The following is a 21,294-nucleotide window of genomic DNA, read 5'->3' as shown; positions in this document are numbered from 1 at the left end:
GTAGAATAACATTGAACTGTAGAATCATTTGAACAAAATCCAACTTTACTTTGCAGGATTATGTAATAGACATGGGAACCTTTAAGACTAATGTCTGCAAGAATGTTAGAACCTGGTATCATTTGACTTCTCATTACAGTGTCCTCTTCCTGTACATAGCCTGTAAGCATTTACTCCTCTGTCCTTACAGCACCCGTGCAGAGAATGTAACAGGCTTCTACCCATTTAAGCACAGGTCAAAAGATGGGACTTGAGTCTAGGACTCCATGGTTTAACCATAAACATTAGCTGTGGTGGTTCCAGCCCTAGCTGTGTACCCGTCTTCTAACAACAGGATGGCTCCTAAGCTCCCAGACCAGCTTTCCAATGTTCGTGGGTAATTACACTGAGTCTGCAGAAGAGAGCTGACTCATTGTTCCACTTCTCTCTCAGGATTGTTTTGCAGCTAAATAAGAACATATTAAAAATATTTGGGAAACACTGGGCAAAATATAAATGCAAGTCAGCATAGCAGCATGTGCTACAGTGGGTAAACTCCTCCAGTCTCATAAGCCACCTCTTATCAAATTAGTTCCCTTTGTGGGGTTGGATAAGAGAGTTCAAATAATACACCCTCTTTCATTTGTCCTTTCTCCCTCCCTTGCTCCTTTTTTCCTTTCTCTCTCCCTTTCTCCCTTCCTCCCTTCTTTAAAAAAGTAAAATATTAAGGTAGATACTGAGAAAGGTTGAAATTCCTAGACTAGTCACTTTAAGCTAAGCTTCTTACAGTATTACATCGAGGCTTGCTGGGAATGTGGACCACTGCTGACATTACTCATCCTTAGCGCATTTGTCATTCATGTGAGACAAGTCATCCTTTTAAACCAACTTCACATTCAGCTGAGAAAACCTAAATTCCTTCTGACATGAGATCTGAAAAGACCCAGCATACTGTGGCACACAATCCTGGGCTTGAAAGCCATACTGTAGGGAACATGATAAAATGTAACCAGACGAGGCATTTCAGTTCCACAGTCATGTATCATTCAGGTGATTACTGCCTTCTGGGAACTGGCATGTATCTGTCCAAACAGAAAGGCACTGTCTGTAGCACACATGGTAGCTGGTCCACTCCTTTGGGTCAGTTTTCTTGCTACTGGATCGTTCAGCATTGTTAGCATTAACTTCCTTCTGAAGATATTAAAAATCTCATTTATACTTTAAAAAGGCAATTTTATCATTTTTCCAGTAGATTAAAATAATCATTGATATACATGCTCTGGTCTGTCTGAAACTGCTTACACCCTGTTATCATTAACTTATAGCACATCCACCTAGGTATTCTGAAGCCGGCTTCCTTGCCTGTTATTGGCAGAAGGATAAACTCCAAATGATGTTTCCATTACTCTGGCATTAGAGATTTTTAACAGGAACTTCATAAGCCCAATTAAATATTGAATGGGCAGAAGAACCCAGAAGTCATCTATTTCCAAAGTAGCAGACAAAGTAGCTATGCTGGTGGATACTCATAGCCTTACACAATCTGTTGTAGAATTCTGTCCATTTAAGGATCTTACATAATGGCTTAAGGGTCCTTGATTTGGGTTTAACTTCTATCCCCTGCCTGCTGGTGATAAGGTGTGGAAGAGCTGATGACTTTCCCAATCTTCCCATTACTTATCTCCACAAACAATAATGTAAACTAGGACTGTCGTGAACACGAAGCCAGCTCAAAACATTCTGGAAATCACGGAGTATGAGTTGAGGTCATAGTGAGGACTCGTGTTTCTTATCAGTAGTGTCATCCTTCTCATGGCTCTCTACGCTGATCTCATTTACAATATATGATGTCATATCCTAGAAGACGGTGAAGCAAGATGGGAATATGCTCGTTTTCAGATGGGCATCTGATTTCTTAAAGCTGATGGAATGAGTCCTTGGTAGCATAATACAAGAATTTCTTTGTAACATACTGCAAGCCTGACAAGGGCCATCCCAGATCATATAATTAAAAAGTGCAAGTGTATGTTGTACAAAATCCAAAATCTGTGTGATGTTCAGTTTTTATTGTCAGCTGACATAGTCTAAGGAGGAATTCTCTATAAAGGGTTGTGTAAAAAGATTGGCCTTTTGGCGTGTCTGTAGGAAGTTATTTTGGTTTTGATTACTTTAAAGGATGTGGGCTGACTGTTCTCTGCGTTTGTCTTCAACTCTATGAGTAGAAATGGTGACCCAAGCACTAGCATGCATGCACTAATCTGTTGCTCTCTGCTCTGTGGATGTCATGTGACTTAACTGTTCTGAGTTCCAGCTGCCTTGACTTCTCCAGTGAGAAGGCACTGTGGACCAAGCAAACCCTTTCTCCCTTAGGCTTACTGTGTGTCACAGCACCGGGAAACAAAACCACGACAAAAGACAGAACAGTAAGAACATCAAAGAATCAGTGGTAAGGGGAGGGGCCTGCTGCAGCTATGGCCAGTGGCCATCTTTCTGCATAAACAGGACCTTGGAAGAGTTAGGACAATGGTAAGACCCTCAGCAAGTGCCTCTCTAGTAACAGCACTTTGAGTGGGCATCACCCAAGCCACCCCAAGGCTGAATCTCCTTACACTAGCTCCTTGTGAGCAGCTCCTTGTGGTGAGATTAGAACCGATAGGGTTTGCTCTTCACAATTCTACCAACTGCAAGGTATCCGCCTATGGGATCCCTAGGACACAGGCTCTTTCTAAAAAGAAACTTTGATTATTGGGGTTTCTTTTAATATTACAGAAGCTTCATATTGGGGTCTTTCTCTTTTCATTAGTAGAATTATCTCTTCCTTGTCCCTCCCCTAGGATGTTATAATAATAATAAAAAACTTGCCTGGTGTATTACATAACCTCAGATCTCATTAGATCTTTGTTGATGAGAAAGACTATTTGCACAGGGCTAGAACAGCATGACTCAACAAAATGGTTTCAGGGAATAAAACGATTTTTCAAAAAAAAAAATATAACAAATGGACTTTTTCCATTTATGAGTTTTTGAGTGCAGACATCTTCCTTGGGAATGAGGGTGTCGACTTGGCCTTTAGAATCCTGAGAGAGTGTCTTCATCATTCAAAACAATCAATCAATCAATCAATCAATCAAGCAAGCAAGCAAGCAAGCAAGCAAGCAAGCAAGCAAGCAAGCAAGCAAACCAACAGATACCCAAATTTGCTGCCTCTCTCTTCTGTGTATATCGCAGGAGAAATGAAGTGACTCGGGCTCCATTTTGAGATGAAAGGAAAAGAGACGTGCCAAAGACAGGAACTCTCTGCTGTATCGCTTCTCCCACTCACAGTGACAGGGTAAAGTGCTGTGGGTGTGAGCTTGCACTCTTCCTTCTAGCTGACCACAGAGCCCTAAACACACATCCTTGCAGGTGCCCTCCACAGTTTGGTCAGCTCTCCATAATCTATAGATCAGATTAAAGATTTATAAAATTTACTGAAAGAATTTCTATACAAATGTCCATACCTGTTGAAAACTACTTGAAAGAACAGGAGTTCTGGCATAGTCTCACTATGGGCCTTTGGAAGTGCAGAATGGACTCTTATTGGATTTTTTGTGAGTCATCAAAAACTAAAGAAGTTTCTTAATAGTTGGCAAGTTTATTATTTATTCACTTCAAACTTAGATTTTTATTTTAATTTCTCAAAAGATTATAGCCTACTATAATGTTTTTCAAAGCACCTTTTCAAAGCACTTTATTGATTACCATATTGTATTTCTTTGCAAGAAAAATGTATACACAAATTTTAAATTACTTTTTAATTGTCCTTAGCCCCTAAGGCTTTAATATTATAAACATCATTGGACTTGGTTGACCATAAAATTATTATTAATGCACACTTGTCTAAAACAACATAATGTTTTATACAGCTGTAAGTAATTATTAATCTAAAAGGCTAAATCGTTTTTGCAGAGTTATGTCAAGATGGATGGCTTGTTATTTTTCTTCACTTAGCTTCTAAATTCCTTGGGGTGTATTGTACACTGTTGAGAAAAATACTTGCACAAAAAGAATGTGAAAAGAGATGGAATTTGCTATAGCAATATTGCTAATTTCCTGTTTCCAACATAGCAGACCTCAAATCACATAGCAATCTATGCTCCAAAACATTTTTAATGATCTATCTGCTGACAATCAGGTTGTGAATATTGATTTTATTGTGAGCAAGAAATTGTATGTCACCTCATAGCCAAAGAAGACTCTACTTAGGCATTAGACACTCACTGCTGTCAATGCTGACAATGTTAGCCGTTCTCTACTGCCTCCAGTGAACTGTAGCCTGCAAAGACGATTTGCAATAAGCTTTCCAGTGGCAAGAAAGGCTGCTTTCTTCTGTGAAATGGGAGTACATAATTGTTATTATTTGGTCTTTCAATGTCTCCCAAAGGCCTGTGCATTAAATAATTAGTTCACATAGTAGCTGTTTGAGGAGATAGTGGATAGGACATATGGCCCTATGAGTGGTCCTTAGAACACTGGGGGAATGTGTCTTTCGAGGGGATTGTGGGATCCTGAGCCCCTCACTATTTTGTTTTCTGGCCATAAGATTTGCTCTACCACGAGCTCCTCACTATTGCTAGCTGGCACTCCTACCTGAAGCCTAAGAATAATAAATCTATCAAATCATAAACTGCAATTCTAAAACCATAAGCCTCCCAAATCCTTTTCCCTATGTAAGTTAATCACCTCAGATGTTTTGTTACAAAACAAAAGGTAACTAACATAGTTATTAAGAGAAAAAGCAAATAAGACATTTTTAGATGAGAGTCATTTCAGAAAAAAAAAAAACGTTTTAAGTAAATGTACCTGTAAATTGAGAAACTATTTATTTTCCTCTCTAGGTATATGTATGGTCATATGAAGACATGTAACATGTAAGGCTATATTGTGTTCACCAATCTAACTCACTGAACCATTGTCAAAGAGAAAGGAATGAGGTAAGGGAGTGATGGGAAGAGCTGGGGTGTTGGAGAGTACAAGGGGGGGGAAGGAGAGAAAAAGAGGGAGAGAGAGAGAGAGAGAGAGAGAGAGAGAGAGAGTTCTTCAATTTAACTACTTTGATGCTCAGGCTACTTATAATAAGGAAATAATGCATCTCAAGAAAACACAAATCATACCATCTAAATGGCTACTAAATGTAATGGCCACCTAACTCCGTGCTGGAACTACAAGGCTACAGAAGCTCTCACTGTTCTTTTCTGGGTTTCATGGGATTCCTAACCATCATCTGCTCTGTTATCAATACGCTTTCTACCAGATCTAGTGCTACTTCCTCATACCAGGGCCCAGGAGTCAGTAGGCATTCTGTTTTGTGTTGTAGATCCAAAAGATCTGGAGGAAAACAACTGATTGCCTTTCACACACCAGCCTCAGAGGCGCAGATGTCTCCAAAGCCCGTCAGTCACCATCCAAAGAAGGTAAAAGGGACAGAAATTGTTTAAAAAAGACAGCAACTTACAATGAGTGGGCCCCGGTTGTTTTCTCGGTACTTGTTCTGGAAGAAAATATACACGACAGTGGCAGCCAGGGAGTAGAGAAAGGCGAACACAGCCACGGTGACAAAGAATTCTGCTGAGGATGAGGAGTCTCCAACCAGTGCCAGCTTCTGCCGTTCCTTTCCCTCACAGGTGGGCACTTCAAAGGTCACCTGGTGCAGCCTGAAATCATCAGAGGCAAGAAGACACTTTACATGTTGTAGGAGTTGAAACGTCCACCATCACATCTGCTAACACTAACCACTGTGAAACATTCAGTGGAGAATTTGTTAGTCAATTTACAGAATCTAGCTTGACCTATGGAGATCAATACCACAGAGGTGGTAATTCATCTTACAGAGGTGAGAAGGGGAGAGAAAGAAGCACAACATTCTTCTGAGACTTTAGAAAGAGGCCCAGCAAGCGTTGGGTCCCATCTGTGTCTCCAGCTTCTTTCCTCAGTGTAGTAAGCCCTGTCCTCCTGCTCCACACATAGCCTGTTTAACCTGCCGCAGTTATACCAGGCAGGGTATAATCTTTCTGCAAATCTTCCACAGATGCTTCTACCCATGCTTGCCCCACAGTATCCAAATATCACATCTTCCCTGAGGAACCTCTTGCTAACTGCTTTTATGGTTTCTTTCCTTTCGACATTGTACCATACTTGTTCTTTTAAATAAAATATGTGAAATTATAATATAATTACATGTCTTCCAACCCTTTCAATTTCAACAAGCCGCTTTATAACATTTTGTGGTGTTTGTTCCTAGGTGAAGCTATTTAGATAACACACTTATTCACTGTTTGTTTTTAACTGTCTGTATGGCTTCCTAAGTGGTGGTGACCAATCTCTGCGGTAGTGTGGGTTTTGGTATTCATTTTTCTGTGTACCCCAAAGCTGACTTTTATTAGGCACTGTACGTGAATGAGTGAATGATCAGTCTTCGTTCTGCCAGGTCCTAACTTGATGAACCTTTGAGAGTTTTAGATTGTGAGCTCCGCAAGGGGAGCATCCAGCACAGCATAGTCCATGATGGAGACCAATGAAATGCTTGAGCAACACTGTCTGCTCAACTACAGATACTCAGGAAGTCATATTACACACCTATCATAAGGGTGTGAGTCAGAATGAAGTGGTAACTGTAATTAGTTACAGGGAACCAAGGTTCTTCAGATATGTAAGTTACAGCTTCAGTGGCAAAGGTATCCGGGCAGTCATGAGCTGAAATGTGCAAAGTCCTCTCACAATAAACCCCACACAGGAGACTTATTGGAAGGAAAAACCCAAGAGTGTGGTTGCCTCTCTTGGGCAAGAAGCAGTGAAATACTGAGAAGAACATAGTGTATACAGAGGGTTTCTTAAGGGACTGGGGTCGAGCATTCTAAGGTGGCCTGAGATACAAGGGATTATATGGCCTGATTTGTGGCAAGTTCAGTGATTGGTGAGAATTTTTTTTTCTTGTTGAACATGGCCTGGCCAATTTCCCATCTTGGGGGCGGTATGTGGCTGGGAAGGCTATGACAGCCATTACAAACAGTCAATACCAGGTGGGGCCTGGTCACTTGTGTGGCTTGAGTGGCTACAGAGTTTACAAAGGGAATGTCTGTCCACTCAGGTGGAGTTGACAGTGTATCAGCAACAATGCAAACACTTGTACATTGACGTTAATGAAGTTTGTTAATGTCACTGGAGTTTCACTTGGGAAACTACCTGTAGGAGAAACTGTTCCTGGAGATATTCCCAACTCATATTTAGAGAGGACTTTTTCTACTAAGCGAAATGTAAATAGCCCCTTTCAAAGTGTCCACTGTGTATGCATTCTTCCAGTTTATACGGTAACACTGATCGTGAACTAATACTAATAGCAACAGAGCCAGCTTGACAAAACATTTCTGCTTTGAACACATTATTTAACTTAATGTCTACAACAAACTCTATAATGTGGGGTTTTTTTCCTCTTCACTACTAATAGATAAAGAAATGAAAATTTAGAAGGATCACATCATTTGTCTTGAAACACCCAGCTAGTTTGGGTGGGCCAGGGTTTAAATTCGTGTCTGCCTCCAGATTCTTTTAAAACATCTATATGAACTTGTTTATGATAGCTAGTCAATGCATCAAGCAGGATAAATGCTATCAGAATGAATTCCAATGGTCACTGTCATTAGAATTTCTAAGAACCCCTCCCAGACCTACCGAAAGCTCTAAAAACGAAGCTTCATTAGTAGCAGGAAGAGGGAAATAATTAAGCTGCCATTTTCATAAGACATACTCTTATAAAAATGGTCAATTTATTTTTATGTATATTGGTGTTCCACTTGCATGTATGTCTGGGTGAGGGTGTCAGGTACTCTGGGACCAGAATTACAGACAGTTTTAAGCTGCCATATAGGTGCTGGGGAATCAACCTGGTCCTTTGGAAGAGCAGCTGGTGCTCTTAATGGCGGAGACATCTCTGTAGGCGAAGACATATTCTTTTTATTTTAATTCTTGACATAGGAAGTAGTTTGCATGACCCGCTTGATTTCGTGGGAGAACTTTTTTTCCTTAAAAGACAGGTTAAGCTGCAATATGACACAGGTATCAAGAACAGGAGTTCTGGTGTTGAGTCAGATTTTCTTCAATAACCTGCCTGGAATGTGGGGGGAAGTGAACTAGACTGAAGCAATAATCATATTAATTCTGAAGCAGATGGCCTCATAGCATGGTTTACCTTTCTTCCCCATCTTAAATCTGTCATTCATTGAACCCACTTTTGATAAGCAACTCTGTCTCACACAATGAGTGGGTCCTGGGCATGGAATGGGAAATAGATTGGAATGGTTTCTGCTCAGGTTGAAGGTCAGCGTTAGTGAGGAAGGCGGGTTGCTCAGGGGAATCCTAGCCTATACTGGGCATAGGGGAGTCAAGGGAAGTTTCCCTCTGGAATGTACCTTTAAACAACAGCTTAGGAAACCAGAAACAGATCAAAAACCAAGAAAGGAGGAGAGCCCACTTCATGTCCATGCAGATGGCTTATCACTGTAAAGGTTATAAGGACAGTGAATGACAAGATGCAGGGCAGGTGGCAGTTTCATTCAGCACTGGTAGGAATGTAACCTGTAACAGCCACTTTTGGAAGCTCTGGCAGTATTTCAGCTGGGGAAACTGAGTCACCAGAGGTTCCAGCAACCTACTCCTAGGTACGTGTGCAAGAGGAATGATAACGTATGTTCACCAAGAAACTAGCCTAAGAATATTCATGCAGCACTTTTCCTGACGGGAAAAAATGGAAACGACCCAAATGTCCATAAACTGATGAACAGATAATGTATGCCGTGCAATGGATGATTATCTGTCAATAAATGTATTAAAGTCCTATGCCTGATACGCCGTAGAGAAGCCTTGAAAGTACTTTGCTGAATGAAGTCACGTGTAAAGTCAAATACTGCAGGTTTCATTTCTACAGAACATTCAGAATAAGCAAATCCATGCAGCCAAACCCAGGTTCATGTTCTGGCACGGTGATTAAGGGTCTCAAGACACTGGGGGGCGGGGGAGGAGGTGATGAGGCAGATCTGGAATCAGATAGACACACCCCATCCAGCCACAAAGAGATGAACATATTAACACACTGCGTGCACACTTTAAATTGTGAATGGGAGTGGTGGCTCAGCAGCCAACAGTACCTGCCGCTCTTACAGAGGATTAAGGTTTGGTTCACAGCACCCATGCAGCAGCTCAGACCCTCAGTAATTCCAATTCTAGGGTACACACTGACCTCTTTTGTCCTCTGAGGGTACCAGGCATCCGTGTGTTACACAGACATATATGTAGGTGAAACACACAGATGCAAAAAACAAAATACAGACAATAATAAAAATGGTGAATAGCTTGGTAAGTGAATTAAAATTTTACAGTGTTACAAAATAGACATGAACATGGGTCAAATCCTTGCATGGGTAAGAGCTCAATGCTATGAGGGAATGCAGTGCTGGTGGGAATGCAGTGTGGGTGGGAATGCAGTGTGGGTGGGAATGCAGTGTGGGTGGGAATGCAGTGTGTGTGGGAATGCAGTGTGAGAGGGAATGCAGTGTGGGTGGGAATGCAGTGTGGGTGGGAATGCAGTGTGGGTGGGAATGCAGTGTGGGTGGGAATGCAGTGTGGGTGAGACTGCAGTGTGGGTGGGAATGCAGTGTGGGTGGGAATGCAGTGTGGGTGAGAATACAATGTGGGTGGAGAATGCAGTATGAGAGGGAATGCAGTGTGGGTGGAAATGCAGTGTGAGTGGGAATGCAGTATGAGTGGGAATTGAGGTTGAGTGGCAATGCAGTGTGAGTTGTAATTCATTGTGGTTGGGGAATGTAGTATGGGAGGGAATGCAGTGTGGGTGGGAATGCAGTGTGGGTGGGAATGCAGTGTGTGTGGGAATACAGTGTTGATGGGAATACAGTGTGGGTGGGAATTCAGTGTGGGTGAGAATGCAATGTGAGTGAGACTGCAGTGTGGGTGGGAATGCAGTGTGGGTGGGAATGCAGTGTGGGTGAGAATACAATGTGGGTGAGAATACAATGTGGGTGGAGAATGCAGTATGAGAGGGAATGCAGTGTGGGTGGAAATGCAGTGTGAGTGGGAATGCAGTATGAGTGGGAATACAGTGTGAATGGCAATGCAGTGTGAGTGGTAATACATTGTGGTTGGAGAATGTAGTATGAGAGGGAATGCAGTGTGGGTGGGAATGCAGTGTGAGTGGGAATGCAGTGTGGGTGGGAATGCAGTGTGGGTGGGAATGCAGTGTGAGTGGGAATACATTGTGGTTGGAGAATGCAGTATGAGAGGAAATGCAGTGTGGGTAGGAATGCAGTGTTGATGGGAATGAAGTGTTGATGGGAATGCAGTGTGGGTGGGAATGCAGTATGGATGGAGAAAACTGTTAAATGATGAACAAGGAGATGGGTAATGCATAAAGAGAAGAGAAGCATCCAGAATCTTCCGTTGGGGGTGAGGGGGAGGCTGTGAGAATCATGTCATAGATGTTGGCTTTAATTTGAAAATTAGCAATATTTTCTTAGGATAAACAGTATGTAAAACAAATCCAAACCACAACACAAGCAAAATCGATGTTCCCTGGTGCCACTATGTGGATATATGCCAGGATGTCCTCCAAGATCAGCACATCTCTGTCAGGCCAGTTTCTGCGACTCAAGTACAGCAACTGGGGCAGGTTGGCAGAGGCTAGAACTTTGGAGGAAAATGGAGGAATCCACATTGCTTTCTGCACCTTCTGTTGAGTAATGCTACCTCCACTGTAGTTCATCAGGTTCATTTAACAGAATTGATAACTGTGCCCATCTTTATAATAACATAAAACCAAAATTTAAACTCCACTGTAGCGTTCAGTGCCAGTGGCAGGTAGTGGAGTGTTTGACTTCTCAGCCGTTCACTGATGTGAAATGAGGGCAATGAGAAATAGAAGTGGAATTCAGATGAGTACTTGATCTGAAGGAGCGAAGTTAATTTATGAAGGATGATGTCAGCTGAGAGTTGTTAGAGCGTAATTCATCCATGCATTTGAACATTGCATGATCATTGTCTGGTTAGGTCCTTTTGTCAACTTGACTTGAGCTAGAGTCATCTGGAAGGAGGAATCTCAGTTGAGAATGGCTTGGCTTCTCGGCAAGTCTATATGGCATTCTCTTGATGAATGGTTGACGTGAAAGGCTCAGCCCACAGGGAGTGGTGGAAACCTGGGACAGGCTAAGAGCCTTGGGAAGCAAGCTCTGACTGAGTTCCTTCCCTGACTTCCTGAGATGTAAGATAAAATAAACCTTTTCCTTCCCAAGTGGATTTTGATTTTGGCCATGCTGCTTAATAATCAGATTAATAGAAACCTAACTAAGACAATGGTGTATATCACTGCACACATGCACACCCAATCTTATATGCACGTACAGGCTCCTTTAAGCAACATGTGTGCCTGTGTGTGTGTGTGTGTGTGTGTGTGTGTGTGTGTGTGTGCATTAGTACATACACACATGTATATATGTATCTATGTATGCATTTATGTATGTATGTACAGCTACATCTTTGTGTGTAATGTTGCAAAAGAAGAGAGGTCACAACCTACATACATTTTGTAGCGGCAGTAATTTTTATGAGCAAACATCATTAATTTAGAAGCTAAACAAGGGACAAAAACTGTTCCCCGGAGATAGAGTGTGCTCGCTGAGAATCTGGAAGCTGCCGGGTCTACCTCTGATCTCGTGAAGGAGTGAGGAAGCAATTGCTGAGGTTGCAAGAGGCACCAAATTCAATTTGTTGATTTCAAATGTACAGTTCCCTCATTCCCTTCTTGGTTGACCTGACCCAATCAAGGGGTAATTGAATTCTGCCGGGGTTTACTGCATTTTGTCTGTCAATAAAAGACTTCCATTTTAGAGTAGTTTTTTTCCCTTAAAAAATATTACCAGTACACCCAGGGAACCATTTCAAACAGACCCATGATTCTCCAGTTAAAGTAAAGGGGTTACCATCTGTGCAAAGTTTTGAGTTTTGTTTGGAAGGACTGGAAGAATATTAAATTAAACTATCTCTTCGGTGGTCTGGAGAAAGTCAAGCTGGTATTGCTTTATTAATAATACTGTTCGTGGGATGGGGAGATGGTTTGGTGGAGAAGACTGTTGCCATGCAAACTTGAGGGCCAGAGTTCAGATCAACAGCATTCACACAAAATTCTGGGCTCTGGGTCCAACCAAAAGATCCTTCCTCAAAAAGGGTGAAGAGTAATTGAAGAAAACTCCTAACAGCAATCTTGCATAGGTACAAACTTAGACACACACCTGACACAGGCACCCAACTTGTGAACCCGCATGTGAACATACATTCAAAAATATATGCATGTAGCATGTATGCACACATAAAAATAGCAGTATTTGTAATAACAACTAGTGATATTTTCCACATCCAGTGTGCTTCATTCTGGACTTATGTCTTACTTAGGTCTCTTAGGGAAGCGTTGTTATGTTCCCTATTGTACAGATGGGGAAACCACGTCTTAAAGTACGTGATGAGCTAGCAGGAACTCGTCTCCTAGATGGCACAGATGATTCTCAAATGCAAGTAGATTGAAAGGAGCTCATTGACTAACTGATGCCAGTTTCTGACTCTGCAAGACAGCTTGAAACAAACATAAATTTCAAGCTGAATGCTTATGTTAAAATAAGCAAGGCAGCTAGCCCACACTGGCTCATCCAATGGCAAACAACTCGTCTAATAGGCAAAGTTTACCTGGAGTAAGATTCCAAGACAGTGTTCATTCTGCTGCCACACTGAACTGTGTGCATTACATAGCCATGCTAGTTGGAACTGTGCACACTGATCAATATAACATCACAAAGAAAACGTCCCTGTGCCCAAATCTTACTAGGGTTTTTTCTGATCTGAAATTCTAAGAGCCTAGTTCTGGATAGAAAATGAGACACTGTGTAATGTCCAGCACGGGCCTAGCTCTGGGTATCAACGAGCCATCTGTGATAAGGCCTTTGAGTTCACTGAAGGGTGTTTCAGCATATTGGGCACAAACAGGTCTAAGATCTTACCAATCCATGCATGAGTGTCTTAGTGGAAGACAGTGAAGCCCTCCAAGGGCTGTGATACAGCCCAGGGCAAAGTGAAAGGTAGGAGTTAATCTACTATAACCAAGTTTCCTAACGCTAGGGTGACAGGGGCCCAGTGACAGAATCACAGTGCCCCCACGCTTCTTTGGCTTGACTCCTTTCACTTCTTATGACAGGGGCTCTGCTTCACTGCTTTTTGTTTGTTTGCTTGTGTTTTTTCTTCTATCTCTCTGGCTTACAAGGCTCTGGTTTCAGAAGACTTTTTTCTTTCCTCTTGACAGCCATTTTTGTTTACGTGTGTGATGAGACATTTTCATTGCATTTGTATACACACATATACATCATTTTACTGAGCAAATATAATTCACTTCATAAGTTACTACCACCCCAGGGGGTCACATAGCTCTTTGATACATTACATCTCTCTTCTTTCTCCCAAGTATTTCTCCCCAACTCACAGACAATAGAGTTGGAGTTCAGTCACTTGGGAAGATTAGTCAGAAATCTTCTTTATCCTAACATAAAAAAAAAAAAACCTAGACTCCCTGACCCCCATCTTTCAGTTGTTTTCCCTTTTTCTGGAGTGCATTTCTAAGTTTTAAACCACTGCATTGCACAGGATGCCCAACTGTGTTCATTCAGGGAAAACATGCACCAGTCATTGGAGGCACTAGGGCAGAGAATCAATGATTTCTAGGAAATAAAATGGAGATGGTCTAGAAGGGTGGGAAGAACAGACCTTTGCCTGCCACCTTAGGTTTTCTTTTTGTGTCTGAAGGATTGTATTTTCTTCTGCTATTTAGGAAGCTACTACCGCTAGATGCAGTAGACAAATATGGCAGGCACAGTGCCAGGGTGCTTTATATTTTATTTCATGTAAATCTGAAGCATTGATATCGACATTCAGGTTGTCCCCTAATCCCTTTACTGACAAATGCAGAGACTTACTGACATGATGGTCTCATGAGAGTTTGAGGACTGTGGCCATCTCAAGCTGGCTTAAAGACATAGATTGAAACGATACTATATTTCACGCTACTTACACCCCAAAAGCCCTTATTTTATGCTGTCATCAACATCTGGGGAATCTGCCTCTTTCTAAGAGTCTTTGGCTGGGGTTTGTTTGGGGTGGAAATGGCAGGAGAGTAAAATCCAGTTTGAGCAGAGACCTGGGAATTCGCCCACTGTGAAGAGAACTGAAAATGTTCTAGCAACTGGGCTCAGGTAGCCTAAGACAGAAGCATCTCTCCTGCTCTCACAAGGGATGGAAGTCAGGTATCTGAGTGCAAGGCTTCTGCACTGGAAATTAACATGAAGACCAGTGTGTCTAGGGAACTCCTAGGAAGAAGAGTTAGTGCCAGGCTCTCTTCAGTGTCAAAGCAGGCGGAACACGAGGCAGCTCAGTACCAACACCCTTCTGCTAGGGCCGTGGTGTGAGATTCTCACTGAAGTCAAAAAATATATCAACATATTGTTGGGATGATGACCTCCAGCCAATGTGTTCGACCTTAACAACAAGTTCAGCCTTTTCATCTTTATGAAATGGCTTAGGCAGAGAGAATCAGATTAGCATATGGTTTGATCCTAACCTTGATTAAATCCAAAGCAGTCTGATCCCCAAGGTTTGTAACAACAGTGTCTATTCAGTAGAAACTAGTTCTTCAAGGAGAAAGAGAGTAAAAGACAAAACGCTCTTCAGTACAACAGGAATACTTGTTCTCGATTCACTTATGCAAGAACTGTGCTCCAGTTTATTGTCACTGTAGAAGGAACTTTCTGCTACTTTTTGTCCTCCCACGGGATACTGAACGAGATGTTGGAAAATGTAATCAAGGTTACTGCAAACAATACTCTTTTCTGCATGATTAATTGTATTCATACCTGCGAAGCTGGGAAACTGCTGTCACAGTCCCTGGCTCCCAGAACAGAGTCAATCTTTTCATCCAAAGATATTGTGTTGGTTACAAAGAACTCTATCTTACTGTACAACACATACACACACTCACACACACACACTCACACACACACACACACACACACACACATTCATGCACACGCACATTTCTGCATTTGCATTAAGTAGAGAGAAATTTTAAAATCAAAACAGAAGCCTGAAGTTGATTAAAAAGGAATGCTTCTGTAGAGGCAGGGGCATGACCAGAAGCCTGCAGGTGATTAAAATGGAATGGTTCTGCAGAGGCAGGGGCATGACCAGGAGTTGCACTGAGGCCAGTAAAGCTACAAAAATCTTATAGGACTCACAGTGAGGCACCTCAAAGCTCACCAGCTATGACTTATTCATTTTGATTTCTTCAAATAGAATCTGAGTAATAGAAAATTCAGATGGCCTCTCTATTGCCAGAGTAAATAGATAATAAGGTTATCCATTTATCTGAAGTAAAAATCCATCTTTTGTTGGTCCTGTCTGGTGCTCTACCCAAGTAAGCTGTGAGGAAAAATAGTTCTAGAGAGGCTTAAAAAGAGTCTTGGATGTTCAGCTGAAAATGTGAATATGTTCTCATTTTATCTGGTTGGTAGATAAAGGTTTTGTGAGTAAACCATCCAAAGGGTTTGATTAAAAGGCATTTGAAATATTCAAAAATACGATGTTGTAATGAGAGAGAATGTGCAGTCTGTCATCTGACATTTTATTTAAATCATGTAAAATGACTTGATTCATTAGTTCTGTGAAAAGTGCAGATATGTTTAAAGAAAAAAAGTACAATGTTTCATTTCCAAAAAATTAAATATGAAGCATCATTAACCTACTTTGTGTGTGTATGTGTGTACACATGTGTCCAGCAGTGGACCAGACGTGGATCTTGGGTGTTATTCTCAGGAATACCATCCACCTTGTTTTGAGGCAGGGTCTCTCACTGCCCAGAACTTGCCAGTTTGGCCAGGTTGGCTATTCTGTGAGCCCCAGGAATTGGCCTCTCTCTGCCCCGCCCCTTCAGGAATCTGCCTGTCTCTGACTAGTACTGCAGTTAAAAGTAAATGAAACCACACCCAGCTTTTCCACATGAGTTCTGGGGATTGACCTCAGGTCCTATCTTAGCCTATATGCTTTTATTACGTAGTGATAGGACCAAAACATAACTTACTTTTAAAGAAAGATGTATCATATTTTAATAGTTTTAAGGATATGTATAAATATGATATATGAGTTACAATTCTGTAAGGGCGTCCTTTAGAGATCTACATAGTGAAGATTATATAACAGTTCCCCAAATGTTTCAGTGGTGAATACATTGAACATTTTATACTAATTTCTCAGTTTTATGCTATATAATTATTGATATATCAAATTGTCACTAAGTTTCTAACTCCTCAAAATGCTGAAAACCTTTATCATTTGCTGACTGGTGAACAATGGAAATAAGAGTTGTATTTAAAGAGTTCTTCAGGCCCTGTGCCACAGTTAATCCTCATCTATTCTAAGCCCCAGGTTTGCATGGGGACAGGATTCAAGCACCGGCCTAGTCAGTGACATGTTACTTCCAAAGCACCGGTGCACTTCCAGACCTAATACACAGGGTGTTTGTTCCATTATCCGCCCATGGTAAAGCTATATTTTTGAAACATTTCCATCAACCTGAAAGACAATATATATAATCTCTACCAGCCATTAGCTTGTGACAAGTATCATGTCTTTTGTTTGCTCCTTTGCTCCTTTGCTTTGGCGCTGAGACTCAAACCCAGAGCCCTATGTGCTCTAGGGTCAAGCCCTCTCTTCATTGTTGAAGCCTCTGATGTTCTTAGAAGAAAGAGAAGTACCAGCCTCACAGTGTCTTTCTGTCACGCTCAGGTGTGTTGACAGGAACACTGCTAATTCACCACTAGAATATGTTAATATGTTAAGTAATATAATTCTAAATTAAATGCTAAGTGTTGTTAATAGAGTTGATTTTAAAAAATACAAGTGCTTTTGTAAAGTCTCAAAAAGTCTAGATATCCTCTCTAGCATTCAGGTTTGTACCCAAAACCATTGACACAGCTCACAAGAAAATACTACATTATTTTGCCTACTTTGCTATAGTCACACCCAGTAGCTTTTTCTCTTTTCCTAGAAAACAATAACCTACTCTCAAAACATCTGGTGGCCTTGAACTCCTGTCCAAGTACAGCTTCCTCTTTGTTCAGGTCTCAGCTCAAAGGTATCCGTATCTGAGAGTTCTCTCTTGATCACCCAGGTTAAAGAACACATTTCAGTCATGGCCACATTCCTGTACATAATCTTGCTTTATGACATTCATTGCCCTGTGCCTGTCTGAGTCTACCCTACAGATTGTGAATATGTGTTTTGCCTTTCTCTCCCACTAGACTGAGAGCAGGACACAGGGACATGGACCCTGTTTTTCATCTTTATTACAGAGAGCCTAGCCATTTTAGTTTGTGGTGAGTAATCATTAAACATTTGTTAAGAGAGGAAGGGAGAAAAGAAGGGAGGAAGATCATTAAATTCTTAAAAGGTCTATTTGCCTGGTAGTAAATTCTGCTCTTGTAGAAAGTAGTGCCTATATGTTCTACAAACAAACAAACAAACAAACAAACAAACGAATGAACACAACACAACAACAACAACAACAACAACAACAACAACAACAACAAAAACCCAGGACATGAAGGTGAAGTGACTTGATCAAAGTCATACAGCAAGACATGAACACGTTTACCTTCGTGCTATGGGTTAATGGGATCTCCTGCCACTACATTCCCTGTTAAAACAAATTCCTACTGGTCCAGCGAGAAGACACAAGGTTGAGAAGTAGAAGGTGAAATTCCCCCCTCTGAGCTGTTGATGCTGCTAGAGAAGCTCTTCAGGAACCTGCCCTCCAGACCTTCTCAGCGAGGTGAGCTCATGTCTGGTGCTGTCTCACTACCTCCATACTGAGTTATAGATTGTGCTAAGAGTTATAGATTTCATCATAAGTAACATGGAGATGATTTCTGCTGTCCAAGTCTTTGTTCTAAGGCAAGGAGGTACCTGGATGATCTATTCCAAAAGACAGCAGTCAATGTTAGGATGGGAACTTTATAGGGTTTAAGCCAGCCTTGGGGTTCCCCAGGGGACCTTAATCTTAGTTGAAGTATAGATCAAAGTTTAGTGTCCAGTATAAGAGCCCGAGGAACTGTTACACTTGACAGTAAACCTTGCTCTATACTTCAACTAAGTATCAGGTCCTTAGGGGACCCCAGGTTGGGTTAAGTCCTATAAATCTCCATCCTAACACTCACTGCTCTGAGCCTGGAAGTAAAGTCTGTGAAATCCGTGTTAGGAAGGGGAGCCTGGGTTTCTGTAGGAAATTTGTCATTGTTGAGAATAACAGTAACGGAGATGGCCAGTGGGTATTGTGGTTTTTGTGCTAGCCACTGGCCTCCGTGCTGCTCTGTGCCCTGAATGGTGTACTCTCTACATCCCTAAGACAGTCCTGAGAGGAAAATCACTGATATCCTTATTCTACAAATGAAGACACTTGAGGCTGAGCACACAGGAAGCCGAGCTAATGTAACTGATCTGTCTGGAGAAGATTTAGCTGCAAGGCGAGGACTCTTCCTCCTACATCTACCACATGTGCAGACAGTCTCTCAGGACAGGTGCTGTTGAATTTCTTCTCAGATGTTCATCTGAACCAGTTTCTTATACACCATGTGATGGGGAGTTGTACAGACTTTCAGAATAGTGGATGCATGAGAAACTGGTTCACTATGAATCCATTGGTTAATCAGAAAGACACAGTATACTTAAAACACTCAAGGGAGGTGCCATCATAGCCGTTATGCCAGTGTTTGAGGCAGAGGCCAAAAGAATATAGGTGCATGTGTGCATCTGTGAGCATCAACCCATGTATCTGTGTTAGGGTCCTGTCCCCAAAACTTTTAGTGGAAATATTCTATAAAAGAAAACAGTGTCAGCAAAAGTATTACTTAACTAGAAAGAAATAGTTTTGTTGTTAATTTTGTTTTAGTTGGAACTGATCTGGAAGTTCTGGGAGATACTCCATATTGCCCCTGGAATATATCTTTTTCTTGAAATGGTTTTAAAGTGATGGATACATTTCTCTTGGGTATAGAAGGGAAGTTGGTGGTGAGAGTAGGACTTGCCTTGCCATCCACGGTGCTCAGAGAAAGGGACACTATGGCTCCCTGCCCTCATTTGCTCTAGAGTTGGTATGCTGTGGCTGTCCTCTGTTCCCTGTGTCATGTCTTGGTCAGCCACGTTCTTCATATCCAAACCAATGTGTTGAACTCCTGCCTCTAATTTAATCATCTCAATTTGTAATCCTTAATAGAAGGCAGTTTAAATAATAGCTAGCAAGGATATGGTTGGAAAGACTTGGAGGTTTTCTCAGAGCATTGATGCATGTCTATGGCTGAGCATCAAAAGAGTGCTTTAAAAAAGGAAATCGGGGGAAAAAGGAAATAGTACCAATCATTGGAAAAAACCCCAAACCCCATAGCTATATGTCAATAAACAACCCCCTCTTCCTATAGGTTAAAGTTTATCTTCTGGGATTTTTTTCCTGTTAATTCACAGAATATTTAAACAGAACAAAATAAAGCCTAAATCACTTCCCTCCTTTGAGAGCCAAAAATCAAAGCCAAACAAATGTGAACATATAGCACAAATAAGTCTTTTACATATTTTAATGCTTAACATCTTTATCTTCCTAGAAATGTGGAATACCAAGAATGGCTCAGAAACTCCAGAGGGAGGGGTTGTTTCTTTCCTGGGAACTATGGGAAAAACACTATTTTTCTAACATTACTAGGATGTATTTGCCTTGTCCACCCTCATTCTCTCTGAAGTGAACAGTGGCATGAAACAGAACAGATGTGTGATTCAGCTATTTTTCCCAATTGCCAATATAATGTATGTCTGCATATTCTCACATCCGACAACATTCTCAGTTTTTATTCTCAATGTGATAAGTAGCCATGGATGTAGTGCTGATGAATAAAATGTACCACGAGGTGTGAGTGGGTGGGTGGGAAGGGAGCACCCTCATAGAAGCAGAGGGAGGGAGGATGGGAGAGGGGGAACTGGGTAAGGGGATAGCATTTGAAATGTAAACACATAAGTTATCCAATAAAAAAAACTAATAAAAAATGTACCACACAATCCTCAATCATGTCTGTAGAATGTGTAGGGGCCTGAAGACTTGACATTTGAGAACTTCCTTCAAGTTATTTCACTTCCCTGGTACCCAGTTTTGGTAGTTTGGGTGATGTGTTCTAACAGCATTTACATGACGTTCATTTCACCATGACAGATGTGTCTCTTCCCGTGAATCACTACATGTGAGTCACCACACTACTCAACTGTTCTATCATAATTCTTCAAGAGTAAACCAGCTTCTCATCCTTGGAAGAAACTGAGTAAAAGGCTCTGAGAGACAGCAGGAGAAAGCACTAGTAGGCTAGCTGATGGTTGCTTCCTAACCCAAAAGTAGGAACCTTTATCTCAGGTTACAAGTTTTCCCTGATCTCTCCAGCACCACATGTGGAGTGAGAGGTCAGAATTGATATTGCATCATGAAGATTATGAAATGTAATCATGAAATCCCCATCATTTATCTCATTGCTGAAGAGGAGTCACAGACAGAAGCCCAGAGATTTGGAATTTTCCAGAAGAGCCCAGGAGCACCCACCATGAATAATGTTACATCAGTTTGTGCTTCCCTGCACATATTCCCTTCCTGAAGTTCTTTGAATTTTCAAGTTGGAACATCAGTTATAGATTTGAGCAATTATCATGTTTTAACCCATGGGCATGGGCATCTAAAATATGCACACTGGTTCTTGTTACAGGACAATGAGGCAAAAAAAAATTGAAGTAAACATGGAGAAAGAAGAAAATATACTAATTCCTTTGTCATGTCCTCAAAAATCTAGCAAAGTACCTGTCCCATGGCAAGTGTTCAACAGATTTCTTAACTGAACTGACTTTGGCCTAACTTCCTCACAAGTAATTCCTTACAAATAATATTTAATCTGAACAGGCATCAGCTACAGAGATATTTATGGTTTTATCACAGTTTCAGAAGAAGTACTCTTTTCTCTCTTTGCTTGCTCACAGCTTCTTGTGTCTACCTTGTACCATTTCTCCAAGGCTTCCGTCCTTGTCATAGCAAATGCTTCTTTGACAGGGCAATTGTTTTACAGGAGACTGCTGGGTATATTACATGGCTCAAATACAAGGCCTTTT

General features: G+C 41.3%; 1 protein-coding gene across 2 annotated transcripts in view; it reads right to left on the bottom strand.

Annotated features, from left to right (window-relative positions):
* Synpr (synaptoporin) overlaps positions 1-21,294 on the bottom strand; it is a 324,758-nt gene that overhangs the window by 55,368 nt on the left and 248,096 nt on the right. For both annotated transcript variants that reach the window (XM_032918342.1, XM_032918343.1), the window contains one exon: positions 5,474-5,672. In XM_032918342.1, coding sequence (XP_032774233.1) covers positions 5,474-5,672 — 199 coding nt within the window. The remainder of the gene's footprint in view (positions 1-5,473; positions 5,673-21,294) is intronic.

Source organism: Rattus rattus, chromosome 12 (assembly GCF_011064425.1).
Source record: "Rattus rattus isolate New Zealand chromosome 12, Rrattus_CSIRO_v1, whole genome shotgun sequence".
Lineage (NCBI taxonomy): Eukaryota > Metazoa > Chordata > Mammalia > Rodentia > Muridae > Rattus > Rattus rattus.
Note: the sequence above shows the minus strand (reverse complement) of the source record. Positions and strands in the feature narration are given on the sequence as shown.